Here is a 24,014-nt window from a genome sequence, read left to right as displayed (position 1 = left end):
CTTCTTCCGCCCAGGGGTGGCACCGGTATATATACGGGTACAGTGTCCAATCATGTTAAAGTAAGCAAGGCAAGCTGATTGGCTAACATCATCAGTTGCCAGGCAGACTATATTGTTGAGCGGGTTGTTTACGCGGTAAGCAGGAAACTAACATATTCGATGGGAGGGGTAATCTACCTCAGGCTTTGCTCTTTACCACAGGCCGCACGTCCGCCGCGCAAGGCGAGCTATCACAGACGCGGCTCCCAACAGACTCTGAGGTTCAGAAAGGTTAAGTCATGCACCACTGAGAGTACTAGGAAGGCCTGAATTTGAACTCAGATCTTGTGCAAGGCCTGAGCTCTGCCCACTATTTGAGGGCCTTCCTGGGCTGTTTCTCTGGCTCTGTTCTTCATCCTCAGAGGCAAGACTGGCTCTGGTGTTGGGGGTCCCTCATGCCCGCAGGGGTGTGATCACCCAGCAGGTGCCCTGGTCTGAGCTGTTGAGGGAGCCACATTCCTCTTGGAGTTGTGTCAAGATGGAACAGGTTTGGGGGGTAGAGTGGTGACACTAGGGGTCTGATGGGACTCACGGTGATGGGAAGCCGCTCGATGCGTAGCCCATTTAACTTTTTCCCTTTGAGCATCTTCTGATAGAGTTGGTTCTTCAGGGGCAACACGGAGATGCCCAGGGGCTGGCTGAGGGTCCATGGTGCGCTGCCTTGTATTGAAAGGAAGGACCAGCTGGGCTCGGCTCAGCACTGTGCTGCAGTCTTCAGGTGCTAGACTCAGGTCCCACTGGGGTCCAGTTTTCCACTGCCCCCCTCCCCTGCCCGGCTGCCTGCCTCCTGGCTCACACGTGGGCACCCATCCTCCTCCTCCATCCTCAGGGCTTCATGAATCTATCCAGAAGGTGTGGTCACCTTCGTCTCTGTCCTTTGGGGAATTCAGTTTCGGAGTGTGCAAGTGAGGCTTGACTGGGGGTCTCTGAATCCCTTCTCCTCACCCCTTCTTTGTGCTCTGCGAACTCAAAGCTCAGAGGCTCCTCCCTTCTGCTCCTCCCTGATGGCTGCTATAAAAGCATGTGACACAGAATGGGAGCAGGTGTGCTGGCGGTGCCCTGCAGCTTCCCCATGGACCAGAGGCCAGGCGGACCCTCCTGTCTTTACCTGCCCACCCTGACAGAGGGGACTGCTTTTGCACTTGGGAGTCTTGAACCTAAGCCTGAGGAGGCAGAAGCAGGAAGGTGCAGACACCCTTTCCCAGACACTTCCTGATGAGTTGTGGCCCATCGTGGCAGCAGAGGGCACTCACCCGAAGTGGAGGGGTAGTATTCCAGCACCAGGGGTGTGTCCTCTGAGAAGTCAGTGGCGCCATCCTCGCCTTGGAAAAGGAAAGACTGGTTCCACACTGGCAGCTCTGGGGACCCCCCAGGCTTGGAGAGCTGGAAAGAGAGTTGGCAGCAGGTGTGAGGCCACGGCTCCTCCCAACCCCAGGCATCTGTCTATGCATGGAGCCTTGTCCTCATTGTAAAAGTGACACACACTGAATTCCTTTTAGAAAACTCACAAAAGTCAAAAGGAAACCCAAACCCTTATAATCCTATTCCAACAAAACTCATTTGCTCATTCACAAAACTGAGCATCTCTGGATTTTTCTGTGCACATTTTATATACAGTTGTCATTCTAATAGTCTGTCTTTTTCATTTACCACCAAAACCTAAGCATATCCAGGATCACAAAAAACTCCTGTTGCCCACAGCTTTAGTAACTTCAAGATTTCCTGTCAGGTCCCAGTGTCCTGGTTTCTTTCTCCCTCATTTTTCCTATGATAATACTGCACTTCACACCGTATGCTGTATACCTTTGTGTCTCAAAGGCCTAAACAACAATTGGGTTAAAGGACATGATATGCATTTTTTCCTAAATGTAGGCCAATATTCTCAGATGGGGGTACAATTAATATGACATCAGACCTGAACTCTGGCCCCATCACAGCCCCTCTCGGTGCCACATAGGTTCCCAGGCTCTTGGAGAAGGCCACGATAGGTTTGCAGATGCCAGAATCTTGGTGCATCTGGGGCAGCATTGGGCACCCTGGGAACTTGGTGGCAAACTGAACCAACACCTGAGCACACATATTGGGATGACAAAGACAATGCAGTGACAACATTCATACAGAGGCTACAGGAGATGTTTCTATGAATGGTCAGAAAAGCTGCCTTAGGCTGGGGATATGGCTCAGTGACACAGTGCCTGCCTGGCAAGCGTGAAGTCAGGAGTTTGATTCCTGGTAACAACAACAACAAGCTGCCTTAGAGGAAGCAGGGTCAGAGTCTCTGAAGAAAGTTCCAGCAGGATGAAGGCAGGGAGAAAGTTCTGGGTGGGAAAATGGCACAAATGACAAAAGGTAGAGTTGGCACCAAGCATGGCATGTGTGGAAGGTGCCTGGAATGAGGGGCATCCCTGAGGAGACCCAGCATCAGCAGAGCCTAGGAGGTGGGGAGAGAGCTGAGTGTCAGCTCACAGAGGCAGCCCTGCGTGGTCCCAGCACAGACTCTTCTTGCGGCTGGCTCACCCGTGCACCCCGGCAGGGGCTCTCAAAAACAGGGCCAGCTGCTCCCACCTCCCACCACGCTGCAGGAGTCAGTAGTTGCTAGTAAAGGTCAGCACAAATGCGCCGTGGGCTCCAGGAGTTATTGATGCAAGATGGAGGAGCATCAGTAGAGAGCCACTCCCCCGTGGTGGCAGCGCCCTGATGCCTGTCACGCTAATGTGCCTGCTGCGGGCCTCTGAGGCTCAGCTGTGTCTGCCCCATCCCCAGGGAGACAGGTTGCAGTCAGTGCAGGGCCAGGGGTTCCTGAACACTGGGGATGGTGTCCCCAAGATACTGTGGGCTCTGTGGAGCTTGGGAGTGGTCTTTCAGGACTGGTCCCCAGATCATGACCCCTGTATACCAGAACAGTTTCTACGTATGGACCAGGCCAGCTGCCCGGGCACAGGGGGACTGGGAGGGACCTGTGACTCAGTTCCCTGCTGCCCTGTTGCTCGCCGCCACCTGAAGAGGGTATTAATGGATGCAAGCTGTCTGCTCTGGGAGCTATTAAAGTGTCTAAGTGGGGCCTGGAGAGCAAGAGGTGGTAAGTGGCTGCCTGTCCAGTAAGAGTCCCTTCCCTGAGTGGCTTTCCAGGATAAGCCCCCCAGGAAAGACCCTCTCAGACCTGTATTTGGGCAGGGAGTGTCATGCCCTCCCCACCCCCAAACAGGACTCAAGGTCGAATAACTGTGGAGTCAGATGCCAGGCTCTGCTGAAGGTGCTGGGGCTGAGGTGTGTGTGGCTGGGGGTGGGGTGAGGGTAGACATTGCTGCAGATGCTAATGGGAAAGGCCAGGGCAGGCTGCGGAATTAAGGGATGTGATTAACCCTCAGCTGTGATTGTCAGAAAAGCCATTAACCCCCCTGGCCACTGAAACAGCCCTGCCTTCCCTGGGGACAGAGCCTTCATTCCGTGGGTACATGACCCCTCCTCCTGTGCTGCTGGGCCGCCCACACTCACAGCCACCCAGCCTGCTACGCTCAAGGGCAGCAGGGGTATCAGAGAAGAGGAGCCGCTGGCAGTGGGTGCTTCAGAGCCCGGACCTTTTGGTTCTGGGCCTGGTTCTGCCTCAGCCTGGCTGTGTGACCACTCTTTTCCTCCCAGGGACATGGATTTCTCACTGTCCAATGGGAAAACAAGTTGTATGGCACACCTGGAGCCCCTGCTGTGAGGCTGAAAGTCGTGATAGAGAATTTTGCTATTCAGGTAGAAATTCAATTCCACCAATGCTGGCCCAAGGCTTCTCTATGACAGACATCTGTGGGGCGTTGCAGGGCATGTGGGGAGTTAGCGCCAGACCCTGTCCCCACCAGAGCTTACCATCTTCATGGGGATAGGGCTTACACACACTAACACACACATGCACACACACACTGTCCTAGAATCCATATACAGGCAAGCATGTTGTAGCTGTGGCAGCTGGGATGTCTGAGAAGAAAGCTCCACTCTGAGCTGGGGCAAGGAGAGTCTGAGGGCTGAGGCCATAGCGAGGAGGAGCCCGGCCATTCTGGGTTGAGGGGACAGCAGGGAAAAGGCTGCAAGTGAGAGAGGACATGAAGGTGTGAACAGCAAGACCTCTAGTCAGGCTGGGGAATGTCTGTGAGACCTGGAGCAGGGGCTGGGAGACTGGTGGGGACTTGGATCTGGGCAGAGCATGGGCTACCTGCTTCTCCGGAGTCCAGGGGGACAGAAGGAGCCCCATCAGAGCTTGGGGACAAATGGCTGTGGGCTAAGATGAGAGATGGCAAGATGGTGGTGGTGGTGGACACAGCAAGCTCCTTAGGAGCTTGGGTCCAGCCCTACCACATACCTTAACTCTTTAGTGCCCAGTCATCAGTGACTGGCTCAGGGATGACCCAGTTCTGGCCAATGAGATGAGAGGGGAGGTCTACTGGGGGATCATTGGGTAGGTTGGTTTCCTTTCTCCTGAAAATCTCACTTAGGAAGAGGCCCTCATGTCTACCAGTCTTTGGTCATATCTGCATTTTGCCTCCATGAGCTGTTGGCCAGTATTGGTGGCACTTTTGAGGGTGTTAGAAAGATCCTGTGACTCCAAGGACAGCCGATCCTGGCAGCATCCTATGTTGAGAATAATTGTCATGTGTGGCCATCACTATCCTTCGTGTTTAGATCCACCCGAATTGGGGTTTCTGTTCCCTGGAGCCAGATGTAACAAGGACAGTAGTGACACTGGCTGCAGGGAGTATGTGGCACTAGGGGAGATGTGGCTCTGAAGGGGACAGAATCCAGCTAACTTGGCCTAGGGTTTGTGCTCTGTGTATACTTTACATTCTTTGTACAGACCCATAAGCCTGATTCAGTAGGTCTAGAAGACTCGAGCAGCTTGCAAAGCCCACAGGGCTGGTCAGTCACAGAGCTGGGGTCAAACCCAGGTCTGCTGGACAGTCTAGCTCCTGACTATCTGCTTTGGTAGGGTGGCAGCTGGTGGAAAGTCACAGCATCCCAAGGTGGCAGAGAGGACAGGCCCTAGGAATTTCTTAGCCCAGCTGTAGAGATGAGGGGGCTGACTCTCAGAGTGGTCAGGGCAAGGGGACGTGTGAGCTCCAAGGCCAGGGCTGCTGATAGGTGGCCTCTAGGTAGGTCTCTGCCCACCCCCCACTTTCTGTCCCTGTTCTGTCTCTCCTGGCACCTGAGCATCTGTGTGCAGGCTGCCAGTGAGTTCTCAAACTGACTCAGCTTCATAGATGCTAGGTGACCCTCAACAAGTGTCCTGGCACCACTGGGCCCCTGGCATTGGGGGAAGTCTCTGTGGTGAGGGGCACTTGCCCCATTTGGGTCAGTTAGGCAGCAAAGGTGAGGGGGCTAGGAGGAGGCCCCCTCATTAAAGGAGGCAGAGCCTCTTGCCTCTGGGACAGCCTGCTGATCCATTCATAATTTTCTGGGCAAATGCAGGGGCATGTGTGGGATGACTCTGGGGAAATCAGGCCAAGGATTGGTTTGGGTTGAAGCGTCTGTCCCCAGGGTCCCCCTTTGTCCAGCCCCTCCCTGTCACCATCACTCTTGCCTCTGTCTGAGTCTTCTTCAAACATCTTTGTCTTTAAATGAAAGTTGGACTCCAAAGGGGCAGCTCGTTCTAATTTTCCAGAGTCAGGCACAAGTGCTGGTGGGGAAACAGCAGGGGTGACTTCCCAGAAACCCCTTGTCCTCAGAGGCCCTAGAAATGTGGGAGCACCACATAGGGGAAGATCCCCCTGAAGTGTCGTTATGGGAAGAGCTAGATCGGTCTGGACCGAGCCATCTGACATCTTCAAACACTGCCTGTCTTGGGCACTGCCCCACACCATGGCTGGGTATCTGCAGCTGGCTCCATTCCCTTGCTGTCCTTGACTGCCCTCACTAGCCCTCCCCCTACCAAAGAGTCGGGAGTGCTCTTTCCAACCAGCCACGCTTCCTGTCCTCTGACTCACTTAGACATTTTTATTGTGAAAATGTGCATACTACGACATTTACCATCTTAGCCGTTTTAAGTGCCCAGTTCAGCAGTATTAATACACTCTTACTGTGCAACCACCAAAACCATTTCTAGAACTTTCTCACCACCCCATACAGACACTCTGGATTCATTACACAGTAATGCCCATCCTCCCTCCAGCCCCCAGAAACAATAATCTATTTTCTGTCTCAATGAATAAACTGATTCTGTGTCCCCCTGACTGTGGAGTCAGGCAGTATTTGTCCTCTGCTATCTCCTCTCCTCTGGCTTTTGCAGCTCTGAAGTCCCTGCCGATTATTAGGTTAGATGTGACCTGGGGTGATAGTCGACCTCCCGCATGTGAGGGTCCTGTCTTTGGGAGGCAAGGCCAAACCCAGCCCTGGGTATGCAGCAGGGTGGAATGAGTTCTTCTTCAAGTCACATGAACCTCTGGCTCTCAGGTGGATGGTGAGGGTTAGGTGGGAACTCACCCAGGGGAAGATGGGTGAGTTACTAGACCTGTGTGTGAGTGAGTTGGTGACAAGGTGACTGGTAAAGGGCCTTACCTGTGGACACCCATCCTGGCTGGCCTGGGGCACACTGAAGTTCAGCACCGATGAGACAGGCAAGGACCGGGGTGTGAAGGGCAGCCTTTTCGAGGCCGGGTCCCCACTGGCCTGGGTGGCCCTGGAGAGGCAAGGAGACAGGGAGGGCTAGGTATTCTCCATCCTGTGCCCAGCTGGCACCTGGGCTTCCCTTAGGGACTCTGGATTAGTGTGAGGGATGGAAGATGGCACTGGCCACCTGGTTCAGGCTGGACCTTGCACAGTGGCTGGGCCTGGTCCTGTGGTTGCTGACCAAGTCTCAGGTAGATCCTCCAGGTTGGGAGATGGGCTGCAGCTCCCAGGTTTCCTGGTCTGGGACTTGCTGTGGCTTTAGCCATGTCTGAACAGGTCAGCTTCCTCACTTTTAAAATGGTTCTCAGCTTTGAGAGGCTCTGTCCATGCAACTTCCCTGCCCTACCTTGTGAGAATCCTGGCTGAGGATGAGGGGGCGTGGACAGCCTTACACATGTATGTGCATGTGTCCACATATATGCCAGGCTTACTGGGTTGGGTATCAGGGCACCCATCCTCTTCACTCTTCCAACAGTAAAGGGGGTCCCATAGGTCATTAAAACCTCTCAGGATGCAGGTAAGTCAGGGAGTCCTCTTGGGCCAACAGGGGAAGTGATGAGGGAGGACATCAGGGTGCTTCCTCAGGTCACCTGTTCACGGGGGGGGGGGGGACTTCCCACTGTGGCCTGTGGTGGCCAGCTTAACAGGAATCCCCTTCTGAGGACAGTGATCCAATTAACTCCAAAGGAGGTCAGGGGATGGGGGTGGGGACAAACTGGGGCCAGAAAGACCTCTAGGAAGGGGAGGACTTTTGCATGGAATTCCAAGATGACCTCAGGTTGCCTCCTCTGGAGACAGTCATCAACTGATGTCCATAGCCCTAAACTAAAGCAGTGGAAAAGACAGTGGAGGTGATGGTTGTGAGATGTGAGGCAGGTTTGGAGGAGCAGTGGCAGGGAGGGGTCCCCCACACAGTTCCTCACCCAGCTCTACAGGCCTGTGTGGCTCCATCCCCTCCCCACCTGCCCAGAAATCACCCCAGCTGCCCCTCTCCAGGGCCCTGAGGTCACAGAAAAAGAAATGCCTGGTCTGCTGTGAGAAGCTTGTAGGGCCTCAGATGGGAGATGGGAAATGTTGAAAGATCTTGGGGGCAGAGCAGGCTTCCAGGGCATCTGGAACCAGTCCTCTGTCTTCTGTCCCCTCCCTTCTGGCCCATATCCACTTACTTAAACTCCCTGAGGCTGGGAACCACCCGGGCAATCACCACCATGGGGTTGGAGTTGTTGACCAGGGGCTCATTGATTCCCCTGAGAAAGACCTAGAGAAGACAAGAGGCAAGCGAGGTCCATGTGGACCTGGTCCTGCAGACACAGACAGCCCACCCGCCATCTTTCTTTTCCAGTGAGACCGTCCCTGCCTCCAACCTCCAAACTGTTCTTCCTTGCCCTGGATGGACCTGGTTCATGTTCTATTCTCTCTTCCTGGGGCCTGTGGCCCTGAGTGCCTTGGAGCACAGCTGGAGTTCAATAGGGGGTACTCAAATACCAGCTGTCTCTGGGAACAAGGTCTAAGGTGAGAGACGGCCTAGGGGTGAGGGGTCAGGAATGTGGGGTCCTGGGGCAGGATGAGATTGGATGAGGCACTCTGCTTCCTCTGTATTGCTGTCCATCAGAGAGGGTGTAAAGCCTGGTTCTGGGTCCTCCTGGGTCTCCAATTAGATTTTTTTCGTGAGAGGATGCTTTATAAACTGAGGATGTCAAGCCCAGGTCTGGTCTCTCCAATCATATTGGGCTTCCTGAGATCAGAGGTCACAGTCTGCATCCTCCCAACCCCCACTCCAGTGCCTGCCCACCCCAGGTTTCTCTGGCAAGGATCAATTTGGAAGAGAATCCTTAGCACTATCATCTCCAGGCTCCTCTGTCACCTCCTAGGCCTTCCTGCATCCCAGGCCTGACTGCCATCTCCTCTCAGGGCTCCCAGTGGCAGGCAGTAAAGAGGTCACGTGGCCAGGGAATGGTGGTGGCTGAAAGCATTGACTCAACACTCACTGTCACCAGCCTAGCTGGGCCAGAGGAAGAGGACAGGGGTTCTGGCCTTGCATTTCTCCCCTGCCACCCCAGAAGCTCCTGACCCAGCCCCTAGCCCTCACCCCTCACCTCTTCACCTTCATTTGGGCAGCTCTTAGCATGTTAAAGAGAGAAGTGTGGACCCCCAGGTTTGGGGAGAGGGGACAGCAAAGATCTCAGGGAGACCGGGGTTGAACTGGTCTTGGGGATGGGGGTGCTAAGGGAGAAGAGCATAAAGGGAAGGGACTCTGGGTACAATGAGGAACCACACCTAGGGAGAAACGGGAGGCAGAAAAAAAAAAAAAAAAAGAAAAAAAGAAAAACCCTAGAAATAATACATTAAAAAACCAGAAAACCGAGGGCAGGAAGAGGCCTCAGCAGGTCCCTGCAGCTGGTCGCCTGGTATGTACTTGCTCCATTCTGGACCTCACGTTCCCAGTGTGTACCCTGAGGGTTTGGGCTAGGCCCCGGAGTCCCTCTAGCTGCATGAAAGGAGAGGGCCCAGGAAGGGGCTCCTTCTGGATCTGCTTCCCGTCTTCCTTCCCCTCAGCATTGTCCCCTGGGCCATGATGCCATTTGGCTGGTGTGAGCTGATCTGTGTGTGAGTCCCCAGAGCCTCCCAGTGGGTCTGTGATGGTGGCATCATTGGAGGGCTGTCAAGCCTCTTTGCTGACAAGGACTCCAGTAGGTGTAAGGTGGGGGTGGGGGTTGCTAGAAGATATGGGAGCCATGTCATGCCTGTTCTGTGCTGACTTGGTCAGGACCAGACAGTTGCCTGAGCACATCTGCTCACCAGGGGTAAGAGACAAGCAAGCTCTCTCTCTCTACATGCGGTTCAAGTACAGTGCTTGTCCCTCCAGGGTCACAGTGCTTGGAAGAGAAGGGGTCAGATCAGCCACACTGGATAGGGCACCTGAGTCTGACTCCTGTGGGTCATCTCAAGGCCATGCTGGGTGTGACCCGTCATCTACAGGCAGTGTGAAGGCTGCAGAGAAGGGAAGAGGGGCCAGGCCCCTACACCATGTCTGCCTTGAGCGTCAACTGTTCCTCCCTCTCAAGGGCACCTGAAGGCCTGGGATGAAAGATGATAGGTCTGGGATGGAGGCTGAGCCCGAGTTAGACCCAGGCCTCACCTAGCTAATGGAAGAGGTTGTATGTTGATTGATTGAATGAATGAATGAGTTCTTGAGTAGCTAGTGCACAGGCTAGACAAACCTCAGGAAGAGTCAGGGATGCCCTGAGTTTTTGCATGGGTGACTTGGGTCAGGGGTCTCTATGCCAGGAGAAAGGATTGAAATCAGTCAGTGGCTGTGGCCCCAGGTGGGGTGTTCAAGGTTCTCTCTACTTCTGTGACATGCAGAGAGTCTCAAGGTTGTGGGAGGCTTTGGTCCTGGCCCTCCGCACAGCACAGGGTGTGTGTCTGTGGCTGAGGGCATCGGGGGCATCTGACCTATCCCACATCACAGTATCCTCATCAACTGCGCTGGCTATTTTGGAAAATGCTGGCTTCTTTGCTTATCTTGATTTCTTCGCTGGATGCCCCTGTGCTGAACTCTCAGGCCAGCCAGACTTGGCTGCAAACAGGAATCTTCCCAACCCATGGGCCACCCCAGAGGCCCAACCCTCATACCTCCAAAGCCGCGTGGTCACAGCCCATGTAGCGGGGGATGAAGCTGCCTTTCCGAACGATGGTTGCATACGGCTGGGTCTTGGCAGTGGCTTTGTCATGGACCTCAGACTAGACGGGATAGGGACACAGCAGAGAAAGAAGACACACAAGAAGGAGCATGTCTGAGGGGGCAGAGCTTGGCCATAAATCCAGCCTTTTGCAGCCATCACTTGGCATTACTCCACCGGGGCTCTGAATGATAATTAAAGCTCATGGTCCCCACGAGCCCTTCCAAGGAGATCAATATAATAAATCTCCCTTTTCCATCTGAATATTTCATCACCCTTGCAGGGCCACCCAGGCCTGCTGTCTGGGCAAAGAGGTGATAACAAGGCTGGGTTGTAAAGGGACAGAGAGGCGGGGCCTGGCAGACGCTCCTGGAACTGCAGCTCCAGGCTTGAGTGTCCAGGCATCATGCATCTCCAGGATTTTGTTTCCTGCCTGTCCCCGGTGTTTCCTCCTAGAGACTTTGGATCCCTTTGGGACCTAGGGGGAGGTGGAGACCCCTGGGGCCATGGTCAGAGAGTTGCTTGGTAGGCAGGTCAGTACTGGGGCCTGGAGGAGAGGTTGAGGAGGGAATGATGGGAACCAAGCAGCTTCCATAAGTCACTTAGAACTTTGGACTGCTCTGCAGAGCCCTCCAGATGACCCTGCCAGGAGGGCCATGTGGCACCTTCGCTGGTGAGAGATGGGGGTCTGGTGTTAAAGTGGCATTCTGTGAACATCCAGCTGGTGAGTGGCAGGCACGGGACAGGAACCCAGAGAATCTGCCCTTATTTGTTTTACTGCAGACCACTCTGCAGTGCATGGGAACAGGAGGGGACAGTGCCACTGCTGCTTATCTGTGGTCCAGTGTGTGGCACACTGTAGGGGCTTAATTAGCACTTGAGCAATGACAGATTGAGTCCTCTTCTTCACCAATCAGTGCTGGGCAGGGAGCAGAACTAACCTGGGTCAAAGACCTAGAAGCTTCCTGCTCTAGCTGGAGCTGTCCCCAAAGACTGCATCCCAGGGAAAGCTTAACCCCCCGGCTTCTTTCTGCAGCATGGCAGGGGGAGGTGGCACAGAAAGAGCTGGCTTGGGAGCCAGCATGACATGGGCTCACCTTCGCTGTCACTCAGAGGACTCCTGTCAAAGAGTTGCATTCCCACAGGGCAATGCATATAGCTCAGGCCTGGAACACAGTAGGAACTTTGCAAATACTCTTTAATTGGTGTATTCACTCAATATAGTAGTTGTTTCCATAAAGCAGATTGGGTTGCTTTATGGAGATGAATGTGGAGAATTCCAAATTCTTTTTGTTTTTTTGTTTTTTGTTTTTTTTTTTTTTTTTTTTTTTTTTTGAGACAAGGAGTTCAGGCTGGTCTTCAATACAATATGTATACCAGACTTATCTTGAACTCACTGTGATTCTCCTGCCTTACCCTCCTGAGAGCTGGAATTACAGGTATGCACCACCATACTACATACAGAGAATTCCAAATTCTTGGGGACATCATTGCTTTCAGAGGCTATGAGTCCTATGTAGTCCCAGACTTGTCCCACTATAGGGTGGACATGGGATGCCAATCTTGCTCTTGGGGAATTTTTGGGCGTATCAGAGTGTTCCTTACCAATTCTTCCAGGGCCTTGACTCACCTTCCTCAGCTCAAAATGGTAGGGGTGAAAGACACGCAAATACTTGACAGGAATCTCATAAGATAAGAGCTCCTCTTTGTTTTTGTTGTCCACCACCTTGAGGACCACATCTGGAGAGAGGAAAGGAGCACAGGGTCAGGAAAGGACCAGACATCTTCTCTCCCCCTCAGCAATCTGAGTACAGAGAGCACTAACGTTCTTCCTCTCTCGCTTCCCCACAGTCACCCTGAACTCACAGGGAGGGAAAGATACTTGCCAAGAGAAGACTATGGGGTCCATGCTTAAAGCGAAGAGGGGAAGAGGCACCAAAAAGCCTTAAGATTGATTTTAAGAAAGTAAACTGAGGCTAGGGACTTGAATTCAGTAGACCTGGCCTCTCCGACCAAATCTAATGTGCTCTTAATTCTCTCAGCCTCAATACCTGCTCTGCAAAATGTTAACACTTTAAGCAAACAAACCAAACAAGTTGTCTCCCTCCTAGGATTGTTGAGGGAGGAGAATGTGTATTTCAAGCTACAAAATTCTGTGTAATCCTCCTATGTCCATCACCATTTCTCTCTTTGTTAGTAATCCGCAACTCTTCATACGCTTACCCAGCCCTAAGCAGACATGAGAAAACCAGTTGGGGTTCAGTGGCCCCAGCCAAGGCTCCAGTAGCTGGGAGGCTACACCATGGACCTGGGCTGAATCCAATTCGAATTTGCTGAGGCCAAACAGGAGGGCACTGCCCTGGGTCCCTTGGTCCCCAGCAGTGAGCTGTGACAGGGGGACGATGGCTACCCCTCCTGCTCCTGTCTGCATGCTGTACACACGCTTCATCAGCTCCCTGTCTGGGCATTGTGCCCTTCCGGCCCCCTGCTGCTTCCTTTGCGCGGCCAACAAGCTATTACTGCTGCCACCTGCTTTGGCCCTGACCCAGGGCCTGCAGCACCCCTTTCCTTTTCATTAACACATCCTCATGCTACCTCCCACCCTCCCCACCTCTTGGCTTGGTCCCCACTTCCCCACCCCCTCCACAAGCATCACCACAGCAACTGGTTCCCACCAGGTTTCAACAAGCTACTCGGATCTGCAGAGGTGTCTGCCAATATCCCCTGCCCACCCACGTGGCCTCCCAATGCTTCCATCCCTCCCATGGTTGTCCTGTCCTCTCTGGGCTGCACAGTTGGGCCCCCAGAGCTACTGGCTTCACCTATCATTTTCCCCTCACCTTGGATGTCTATAGCCCAGGTCAGGGCTCAGCTCAGGTCTGTGCTCCCCAGCCCCTAACTTCCTGCACACACACATATAGACACACTTATGCAATGCCACACGTACACCATCATACAGATACCAGTACATCCATGCACACACGGAAAACTACAGCCAGACACACTTAGGCACACATGCAAGACACACAGACATGTGTGTCTATAGGCACAGAGAAAGCATGCATTCATGCACATGGTAATGTTCACATGAACATGAGCCAGCATGCAGGCATTTACACACACACACACAAACACACATACACAGTCAGAACTCTCCGTGAAATCCTAGACCAATCTGTCTGCTTTTGTATCTTCTCAAACCATCTCCACAGCTCCACTTATCCCTTTTTACATCCAGGAAAACCAATTCTCTGCCTTGACCCAGAAATGGACTCTTCCCCCTTATGCAGCTCCCTTGGTCCCTCACCCTCCCCGTCTCTGGCAGCTGGTTTGCTCTTTGTGAAGAGAACAAGGAGTCCTGGTCCTACAAGATTCTAAAGAGAGAGGAGAAGCCTGTCCTTTCTGTGAGGACACTTGCAAGACAGCCAAGAGGGTTCTCATCAGATGAGGCCAGGGACCTGCCTGACACCTCTGGTTTGGGCTGCCAGTGGCAGACACAATGCTCTCCAGCAGCCCTGGCATCAGCCAGACAGTCCTCCTAGGTGCCAGCCCCAGCTCTCCCCTGAGAGTGGACATCAGGTGGGCTTGCAGTGTGGAACACAAATGTGCACATCCAGGAAGTACTTGGAGGCTCCTTCTGAGACCTCAGAGGTCAAAGCAAGGAAAAGGATTCTAGGAAAATGAAGAGACCACAGCTGTGCATGGTGCATGCCTACTTAAGGAAGCTGAAGCAGAACGACTGAAAGTTCAAGGCCAGCCTGGGCAACTTACAGAGACGTTGTTTAGAAATAAAAATTTTGAAAAGAGTTTGTTTCATCCCCATTACTAAAACCAGGACCATCTACCAAGACTCACATGGAAGCAACCTAGGACCCTGGTTGCTGAGTCCAGGGCCCCCTGCTTTCTGAGAACTTATTTTTCAGTCAGTTATCAGAGCCCCTGAGGCAGCATGGCTCCTTCCTGAGAGGAAGTGATACCAATGACAAATGCAGGGGACATACCAGGAAGCCATAAAGTGCCATTTCAGGGGAGACGCAGTAATAACAACCATGAAAATAATAACATTGACCATAAAAAAAGATAAGCATGCATTGTCTAGCAAATTCATTTATGTGGAACAAGTCATTTTTGGAGCAGACCAGACACATGAGGCGTGACAGAATTATGATTTGTTTTTTGAGTGCTTTTAACCGAACGGGGGGTGAGGATAGAGGGTGTTCAGGTGGCTTCCAGCTGAGCAGAGAGGGAGGCTGCTTATGCCTCGCACGGCTGGCAGGTCCTGGTTGCAGCCCCCCTCACACACGCGCCAGCCCCCAGTCCCTCACCTTCTCGTTCCACCTCCTCCACAGGGATTTCCACTTGCACTGTATCTCCCCAGATGGGGTTCAAGGTCACAGAGGTGACTGCCGTGGAACTCTGCTTGTCATCTTCCTCAGCTCTGGTCTTCCTGGGGAGGGAAGGGCAGGGTGAGTGTGAGGAGAATCTTGCCTACTTCACCATCCATAAATCCAAGTGACACTCATGTCATCCTGGCCCAGGAGATACTGGCCTTTCCCTTTGGCTGTCCTGCCTGCCTGATGACTACACTATCTTGCTGGCCACAGCTGAGGTTTTGCGGGCCCAGGTCTAGGTTGTGGGTGAACACATACTGTGCCTTCCTGACACCCCCCCTCACTGGAGTGGGGTTCCCAGCAGATGCTTGTATGTGTGGACCCCTTCCAACCTGGCCCCTCCTCCAGGCTCAATTTAGGGGAAGAAGCTTCTGACAGCATGGATGAGTGAATCTGTGATACTCATGCAGCCTGCTGTCCTTGCCTCTTGATCTTCAGTTCCTTAAGTGTTTGTCTGGCCCAGATTCCCAGACTGGGACTCTTTCAGTGAAGCACACTGCTCTCCTGTCATACCCACTGGGTGCCAAGCCCCTGACTGGGCATTCATAGCTGGGCACAGGGGAAGAAGTGAGTGCTCGCAAGTGAAGTGGGAGCTTGGTCCTCTACACTCCTGTACAGCCTGCAGGGTCCTGGGATACATGCCTCGGAATCCAGAGCCACCAGGCGCTCAGTGCAAGCTGGTACAGCTCGTGTTGCAGTATATCCTGTCAGGCTGCAAGCAGCCTGGAGTCAGCCTGGCACGCTGGAAAAGGAGCTGTGGTGCATTCATGGGAACTGGGTGGAAAAAAGGGACAGCATCCTGCCAGCCCTTAGTCCAGTCCAAAAGCCCAAAAACCAGTGTCTTAAGGACCAGTCCGCTTAGAAACCCAGATGCAATCTGCCCAGGGCCTTAGCAACACCAACATGTGGCTCTTCTCTCTCAGCCCAGCAGAGCCCCTCCTCCCGGAAGTCCTCTGAGGTGCTCTGAACCTCATTGATGCCTCTGTCCCTTAGACTTCAGTGTTACTGCAGCCCGACTCCTGGGGCCTGGCTCCTAACCATTCATTGGAGAATCCCATTGCCAAGTCCAGGGGTTGAAGTAAATCCCCTGCTCTGCTTCTACTGACGACTGACAGAGAGGCTATGTGACATGATAATTCCATCAGCATCCTGCAGTCACAGTGAATGGGTCCCAAGTCCTAGCTTTGTCCCTACCAGCCATGTGACTCTGGGCAAGGTGCATAGCCTCCCTGGGCCTTGGTTCCTTTATTCAGAAAATGGGTGCAGCCATCTACACCCCAAATGTCCCTAAACACACTCCTGTATGGGCTCTTCATGGTACCCATCCTGCTGGGTTGTGGTGGGAACGAAATGAGCTGACACTTCTAGTGCTGGCACATCAGTTAGCACAGGAAATGTTAATAATTATTATTAACATGTAGGTATCAATGAATCCCTTGTTACTAGCTCATAGTCTGAAGAGCTTGACCTCAGTGGCCCTCCCCTGGCTGGCCCCTTTCATCCTGGCCTGGTTTCTTCCCAGGATGACCCCCAATTCTGAGTCTGTGACTGGCAGAGGTGGCAGAGGTGTGGTGTATGGGCTCTGGAGTTAGAGGCTGGGTTTTCACTCATGGCACCTGGCCTCCTCCTCTGTAGGAGGCTGGTTGTAAGCATTGTTGCAATGAAAGAAAACCTGTCAGTCCTGGGAAATGGGTGGCCCATCTGTGGGATTCATCTGGGCGGTACAAGACAACTGGGGCTTTCCCTAAAGGAAGGAAGGCAAGCACTGAGGAGCTAGGTCGAAGGGGTGCATCTCCCAGAAAGCCTGAGCTTCTTGGCCCAATGCCTTCAAGCCCTGCAGACCTGGGTGTGCTCCCAACACTTGCAGATGCCCATGCGGGCCAGCAGTGAGGGCTGTGAGTCTGGAGAGAGGACCACATGAGACCTGGCAGTGCACCAGGGCCCAGCCCATCCATCTCCCCCCACCCCAACCTTTCATCCTGGCTTTGTGACCTTGACTGAGGGTGCAATGCTTGGCCTCCCTGCACGGACCTGCATGGGGCAGCAGCAGCAGCAGCAGGCAGGTGAAAGTGCCAGGTGTGCAAGGAGGAAGGCAACCATCTACACCCCAAATGTCCCCAAACCCACTCCTGTATGGGCTCTTCTTGGTGGGATCTTGGTGGCTGCTCTGTGTGCCCAGAGAAGACAGGACCACGGCATGAAGCCACAGGACTTGGGCTGGACCCTGAGCAGCACTTGCTAGCCTATCCCTGCCCTCCTGATGTCTGTGCCCCCGGTTCCCTGGTTTCCTCCTCTTCACCACATGACTCTGTGTGTGTGTGTGTGTGTGTGTGTGTGTGTGTGTGTGTGTGTCTGGGCTGGTGGGCTGAGTGCTAACATATGGGAAGAGCTACGGACCCAAGCCAAGGGCTAATTCCCTCAGGACTACAAAGAGTTAAGTCTCCCCCTTCCCATTCAGACCTGCAGGGCTGGGTGAGGGAGAAGCAGCTGGGTGGGAGGGGTAGGCCCCAGGGAGGAGAAGCTTTTAGCAGATGGAGGAAGCTGTTAGGGCAATGGCTTTTCCTGGCATTGCTGACTCCTCTGGGCCTGGATGTGATTCTAGCCCATCCAGAGACCCTGCCTGATGACTACACTATCAAGAGATCAAGAGGGTCTCTGCTCACAGAATAAGCAGGGGACTTGGTCAGTTCCCTCTCTCCCCACTGCCAGCTAGGAATGAGGCTGAGTTCCACTCCCTGCTACACCTCCTCTCCAGGGCCTGTCCAAGACCCCATCCCTACAGGCTGTCTGTGAGGACAGAAATGTCCCCTCCCTGACCCCGAAGCTCTGCCCTGACTCTGTAGCCTGGCGCCAGGCAGGCAGGGGCAGGAGGTGCTGACAGTGGTGCCTGCTGTCTCGAGCTCAGACTTAATCCAGCTGCAGCAGGCTGGGACTGAGGATGGCGTCGGAGGGAGGGTGTGGGTATCCTGGGCCCCAGCTGCTGGCCATAGGAGAATGTAACCCCAAGGCTCAGTGTGTGTGTGTGTGTGTGTGTGTGTGTGTATTCGACAAGTGCCAAGCCCAAGCGTCTGGTCTCTGGGGCCCCACCCCAGCAGGGGAGAGAGAGACCAGACCCAGGTACAGCTGGAGTGGAAAGGAAGACAACTGAGTTTTGCTTCCTCAAAGTCACAGTAAGGGAAAGTGGGTTGTTGGGTTCCTGGGGCTGGTGCTGTGAGGAGGGAGAAGACGAGGAAAAGCACACGGCACTGATGGAGATGGAGGGAGCTCGTGAAACTTCAGGGGACACACACACTGCCCTTGGAGGGCTCCGGGCCATGCCAGACCCTGTGCAGCCATGCGGTCCTTTATTTACATCTGAGCCTGCTCCCCATTTGTCCCATAGGTCCCCTTGGCCTCTCCCATTCTCAGATCATCAAATGACAGTGAAGGTCTGACCTCCTCGCAGGCAGAGCTTTGGAAGCCCAGGACACAGGTGACATAGCTTGTCTTGGGTGCCAATCTCAGGGAAGCCTCTAAGAATAGATAGGGGAAGGTTGCAATCCAGGTCTTCTCTGGCTGCAGTGTCCTAGCTGGGGAGGCTCCCAAGAGGATGGGAAAGATGAGTAGGAATTTCCCAGAAGCCCCTGGGAAGGAGGCAGCCAAGCAGGTGCCGAGCAAGATGATGAAGGGCAGACTCCTAGGTGGATGGGCAATGATATCTTGTGCCTCTTTGATGTGGTCCACCATGGCCCCACTGCAGCTCAGCTGGGCAACTTGGAGGGAGGGAGGAGAACAGGTTCAGGCTGAGTCCTCTGAGCTAGCTATCCTGAGAAGGCGGGGCTGCTTCCGTCTTCCATATCCTCCATGGCCTCTGAGCCATGAGAACAGCCTCCCTATCTTCCAGAGTCCATGAGGAGCCAGGCTCTGAGGCCACAGGCCTGTCTCCTTGGGAAGCACCAAAAACCTAATGACCTCTTGCCAGAGCCCAGCCTTAAGCATCAGGGACAGGAGTTGGCGGGTGGCCTCTGGAGAGGCCACACCATCAAATGGTGTGGTTAGAGGCTGAATTGCCATGTCTGAACCTACCTGACTGGTCTGGAGAGGGAAGGATCCAGGGAGGAAGCCAGGCACACAGAGATGGGCAAGAAGGCTCCCTGCCCTCCCAGGACAGTGCCTGAGGCTGGGGGAGGCTGAGAGGTGGCTCCTGGAGGGGATGGGCTGGCTGATCCAGTTTCCCCTGGTTTGTGGTAGCCTGGAGAGTTCCCTCTCCAGCCCTCTCCAAGCTACCTGCAATGTCCTGGAGGCCAAGCAGGCAGGAGGGCAAAGTCTCCCATCTCTGTGCTTGGCCAAATCTCTGGGAATGCTGGATGAGATGTACACAGAGGATCTTCCAACAGGAGAGGGGCTGAGGCCTGAGGCAGGGAGGGTCTGGCCCGAAGCCTTCTCCTTACCCTCTTCCATTCTCCCAGATACAGCCCACCATCGAGGCCCCCAAGGAGAGTAACTGGTTCTGCTGGTTCTGAGTCTCTGGAGGCCATGCTCATGGCATGAGCTGAGCATTGCTCTTCATCAAAGTAGTGGGTTCTCTTCCTAGATTCTATTTATTAATTGGACTCTAATGAACCATCACTAATTGCTGAGGGTACTACAAGCCTGTGAGCAGGCCCCAGTTAATGCAGACTGAGACTTGGGCTCAGGATCCAGTGAGGAGGTCAGCATCGATGGTCAGTTCAGTCCTGACTGCAGTCAGGGCTGGAACTCCTGATTGGCTCTGGAAATGGGAAAGGTCACATTCCAGGGAGCTCTGAGATTCCAGAGAGCTCTGAGATTCCAAGGAATTCTCTGGCCAGGGATAAAGTCTCTGAAAAACAGGATTGCTTTCCTCCTACCCACACTGTATCTGGGTGCCCAGGCATTGCCAGAGGACCCCTTCATGGGCAGCACCCCTCACCCCACCCTCAGGACTCAGGGAGGCAGGGAAGCCTCCTTAGGTGACCCAGCAGAGAACCCTGTCAAGTGAGACTCAAGATCCCATATGTTGGAGATTTTTTGTCAAACCTATTTTCCTGGAAGGGGATTTTCTTGTTTTCCGTGTACTTCTTTCTCTGTTTGAGCTGGGACGGTGTAGGGCTTTGTTCTGGCCTATCCTGTGTCACAGCTGGTGAAGATCCCAAAGCAAAAGGCAGGAGAGGCCTCTGGGGATCAGCTCGAAAGCCCGTGGAGTGGAGTGACAGTGCTCTCATAAGAGAAGGCCTGGAGGTCTGGCTATGACTTGGGTCCTGGTAAGGCATCTGTCACACTGAATGCCCATTCTCCCAAGTGAACTCTTTCTCAGGCTCAGCTACCTGGGAAGTCCGTGAACCACAGGGAAAGGAAAGAGTCTCCTCACCTACTCTGCCCTCCCAAGCCTGTCTCCATGGTCCCCACCTTCCTCATTGTAAACCCCACATCCTGTCCCATTTCCCAGGCCAGACATGTTAGTGCTTAGCCCCAGTCATGGTGTGAATCCCACTACCTAACTCTGCTGTCACCCACGGGAGGCTCATCTCTTAGACGTCTTTGAATTTAGCTCCTCCCTGATCATGATACTCTGTGCGTCTCACAGGCTCCTCATGGACAGCAGAGCCCAGAGAAGGGTATGAGAAATGCTAGGAGAGACCTGGACAGGAAGAGGCTGTCAGATATACATGAAAGGAACCCAGGGGAGGAAAATCCAGGCAAAGTAGAGATGCAGAGGACAGGCAAGGATGGAGCTGGAGCGGCCGCTTGGGGAGGAAGAGGATCCCCAGATACTGTCCTGTGGCAGGGGAGGGAATGGGAGAGGGCTGGCCTGGAAAATGGGACAGGATATGGCCCTGCTGAGGCCAGTTTCTGCACATGCAGAGGAGCCTCCCGCTGGGCACTGGCTCTGAACCCACTCATTAGCCCTGGGCAATGGGCAACCAAAGCAGTGGCTGCCAATCCTGGTAGCCTTCACTAGCCCTGGGCCAAGGGTTGGAACCATAAGCTGACTCCTGGCCAGCACCTCCCTCCCTTCCACCCATCCTGCCCACTGCGGTACCCCACCTCCACCTTTTCTGTCAGTGCCAGTTCCTGGTCCCTGCTATGCTGTGACTGGCAGGTCTGTCTGTGCCAGGGAAGGAGGCGGGTGCTGGACACTGCTCAGGCCCCAGGACCTTGAGCCAGGTGCTAAGCAGTCAAGGGAGACTCAGGGCCTGAGTGCTGGCCCAGCTGGTGTGGGTGTGGAAATTTGTCTTGGGTAGCACAGCCCAGCTGGGTTCTGAAGACCGGGGGACATGACCCAGGCCAGAGCACAAGCACCACATAGGCCTGCACCATTGTGAGATATGGGGCAACTGAGGCTCAGAGAGGGGCAGGGGCTGGCCAGAGGTCACAGCAGGAGGCAGGGGCTTCTGGATCCCAATCCAACCTCTGCCCACTGCTCTTGGCTTTCTCCTGTTCAGTCTCTCATGCCCACTGCAGGCACTGGCAAGGCACTCCTCTCCCTCCTATCATGCTGCTCACCTGCTGCATCTCCCTCTGTCTTTGTAGCCCTTCAAAGCCCATTCCCTATGAGGCAGCCAAGCACTGAGGGGTGAGGGGACACAGTGAGCTAGAAATAGTGAGCAAAATGGTCCTGGTAGTTGCTCACGGAAAGCGTGGGACTCAAGAGATCAGGGCGGGCTCTCTGGAGGAGGTGGTGATGGAGCGGAGATCTGAAGAAGGGACCAGATTGAGCTCTGGGAAGGAAATGCAAAGGCTTGGGGTGGGAGAGGACAGGGTTTCCCAGAAAACTGAGAGATGCCCCGCATGGCTACAGCAGGGAGAGGGCAGTGGGGGGACCAGCAAGCCTCCACTTCTCTGGGCCTGAAATCCTCTTTACCCTGGGAGCTGTCTTCAGAAGGGGTGAGTGTAGATGGACCAAGAGCAGCTGGAAAAATAGCACAGAGGGCAGAGGAGCTGGTGGAGAGAAGCAGCCCACTCCAGGAGGCACGAGGGACAGTGACACACTGGTGATGGATTGGATGGGGACAGAAGAGCTGGCTGCAGGAGGGAGAGAGGGAAGGGAAAGTGTGTGTGGGGGGTGGAAGCCTGAACAGGCGCAGCTGGTGCCAGAAAAGGCAGAGGGGCGTGGCTGGGGCGGGAAAGAAGAGTGGGCAACTTGGAAATCAGAGGAGAGTGAGGGACACTGGGGCAGTGCCACTGGGAGGTAACATGGGATGGGGTGCCAGCTGCACACAGGTGAGCACTGTGGACCCTGGGAACCCCAGAGGAAGTTGTTCCTCTGAAGAAGTGGGGTCCAACTTGATGCAGAGCAGTGGCTTCGACGTACACAGGCAAGACTATGGCTGTGCTCAGGGATGTCGTATAACTAGAGGATGCACTCTAGGACCACACAAGCCCAGAGGAGTGGAGTGGTGCCACAGAGGGGTGGGGTGGCTACAGTACCCCACTGCCTTTGAACCTGCAGTCTCTTCCAGTCTCCACTAATGCAGTGGTGGCATAAAAGACTTTGGGGCACTCTCAGCCTGGGATTCACTACATGCCTGCACCCCAACTGTTGGCCCACCTGCTAAGAAGGTGACAAAGCCCCTCTCAGGCTGGGACATCACAGGATGACAGAGAGCAGGAAACTATACAGAGAGCACCAGAAAGCAGGTCACAGAAAGCGGGGGCAATGTTTAGGGAGACTGTGAAGCTTTGTACCTCTTTTTTTCCAACTTTAGTGAAGTATGACTGGCATTTATATTTTAAAATGCACACTGTGTCTATTGTGGATTCCCCACATGCTCAGGGTAGTGAACATAGCTGTCACTACCGCAGTTACCCTTTCTGTGTGTCTCAGAGGGAACCGTAGGCTCACTCTCATCAAATCTCACATACACAACGGTGCTGTCAACTACAGTCACCATACTGCACATGCGAACCCCCAAACTTACTTTCTCACCCTTTGACAGTTTCTCTCTCAGTCTCTCCCCATGTCCCCATCTTCCAGCCCTGAGCAACTACCTTTTTCCTCTTGCTTCTATGGGTTCAGTAACGATTTCATAGTAAGTGAGGTTGTGCACTATTTTTGTCTTTTTGTGTCTGGTTTATTTCACAGAGCAGAATGTCTTTCAACTTATGTGTGTTGTCACAAGTGGCAAGATTATTTGTTTATTTAAAAAATTTTTTTGCAGCACTGGGAATTGAACCTAGGCCCTTAGCACTGAGCTACATACATTTTCAGCTCATTTATTTACGTGTATATTTAGAGATAGGGTCTCGCTGGATTACCCAGCCTACGTTTAAACTTTCAGTCTTCCTGCCTCAGCTTCCTAGAGTTACAGTAATGTACACTTGTAACTAGGCCCAGATAAGAAATTCTTTTTTCATGGCTGAAATCTATCTCTGTCTCTATCTCTGTCTCTACCTTTATCTCTATCCTAGCTTTTCTCTGTCTCTGTCATTTACATCTGTCTCACACTCTCTTTATCCACTCACTGGCAGATGGATGGATGGAGACAGGAAGATTCCAAGCCTTCGCTACTGTGAGTAATACTATAATGACTATGGGGAGGCAGAGAGCCCTCCAGACATTAATTTCATTTCGTTTGACTCTACATCCAAAAATGGCAAGGAGGGATCACATAGTACGTTTAACTTTTTGAGCCACTACCATCCCGTTTTGCAGTACCCCGGTTCCCATCTATGCCCCTGGCAGTGGCAGTCACATGGCAGGGTTCCCTTTCCTCACCAGCCTCCTGTCAGGTGTGAGCTGCTCTCTCTTTCTGACTTTCATTTGCTTCTCCTGATGATGAGTGACATGAGTGGCTTTTCATGTCCTTCTTGGCCATGTTTAACTTATTTGGAAAGATAATCTACTCAGTTTCCTTTGCCCATTTCTCTCTCTGTGTCTCTCCGTCTCTCTCTTTTTCTTTTGAACCAGAGATTGAATGAACTTACAACCTTGTGCTTGCCAGGCAGGTGCTTGTACTGTTGAGCTAAATCCCTGGCCCCCCTTTGCCCATTTCTTAACCAGGTTTTCTGCCCTTGAGCTATGCAAGTCTCTCCTATATTTTAACTCTTTATTAAATATATGGTTTGTATTTATCTCCCCAGTCCCGGGTTGCTTTTCCACTTCATTAGCTGTTTTCCCTGCTCTGTAGACCTTTTTAGTTGTGGTTCTACTTACTTACGTTCATTTTCAGGCTTGCACTTTTGGTGTCCAACCCAAAGAACTCATGGCTGAGACCCAGGTAAGGAAATTCCCCCACCCTGTTTTCTTCCAGGAGTT

General features: G+C 53.4%; 1 protein-coding gene across 4 annotated transcripts in view; it reads right to left on the bottom strand.

Annotated features, from left to right (window-relative positions):
• LOC100721656 (coiled-coil domain-containing protein 33) overlaps positions 1 to 24,014 on the bottom strand; it is a 91,056-nt gene that overhangs the window by 36,336 nt on the left and 30,706 nt on the right. For all 4 annotated transcript variants that reach the window (XM_063243557.1, XM_063243558.1, XM_063243559.1 and 1 more), the window contains 7 exons: positions 14,693 to 14,814; positions 11,998 to 12,107; positions 10,321 to 10,428; positions 7,851 to 7,942; positions 6,574 to 6,694; positions 1,293 to 1,422; positions 572 to 699 (listed from right to left, as the gene is read on the bottom strand). In XM_063243557.1, the coding sequence (XP_063099627.1) occupies positions 572 to 699; positions 1,293 to 1,422; positions 6,574 to 6,694; positions 7,851 to 7,942; positions 10,321 to 10,428; positions 11,998 to 12,107; positions 14,693 to 14,814 (811 nt within the window). The remainder of the gene's footprint in view (positions 1 to 571; positions 700 to 1,292; positions 1,423 to 6,573; positions 6,695 to 7,850; positions 7,943 to 10,320; positions 10,429 to 11,997; positions 12,108 to 14,692; positions 14,815 to 24,014) is intronic.

This window comes from Cavia porcellus, unplaced genomic scaffold (genome assembly GCF_034190915.1).
Source record: "Cavia porcellus strain 051 isolate PalLab524CR breed Dunkin Hartley unplaced genomic scaffold, mCavPor4.1 scaffold_38, whole genome shotgun sequence".
Lineage (NCBI taxonomy): Eukaryota > Metazoa > Chordata > Mammalia > Rodentia > Caviidae > Cavia > Cavia porcellus.
Note: the sequence above shows the minus strand (reverse complement) of the source record. Positions and strands in the feature narration are given on the sequence as shown.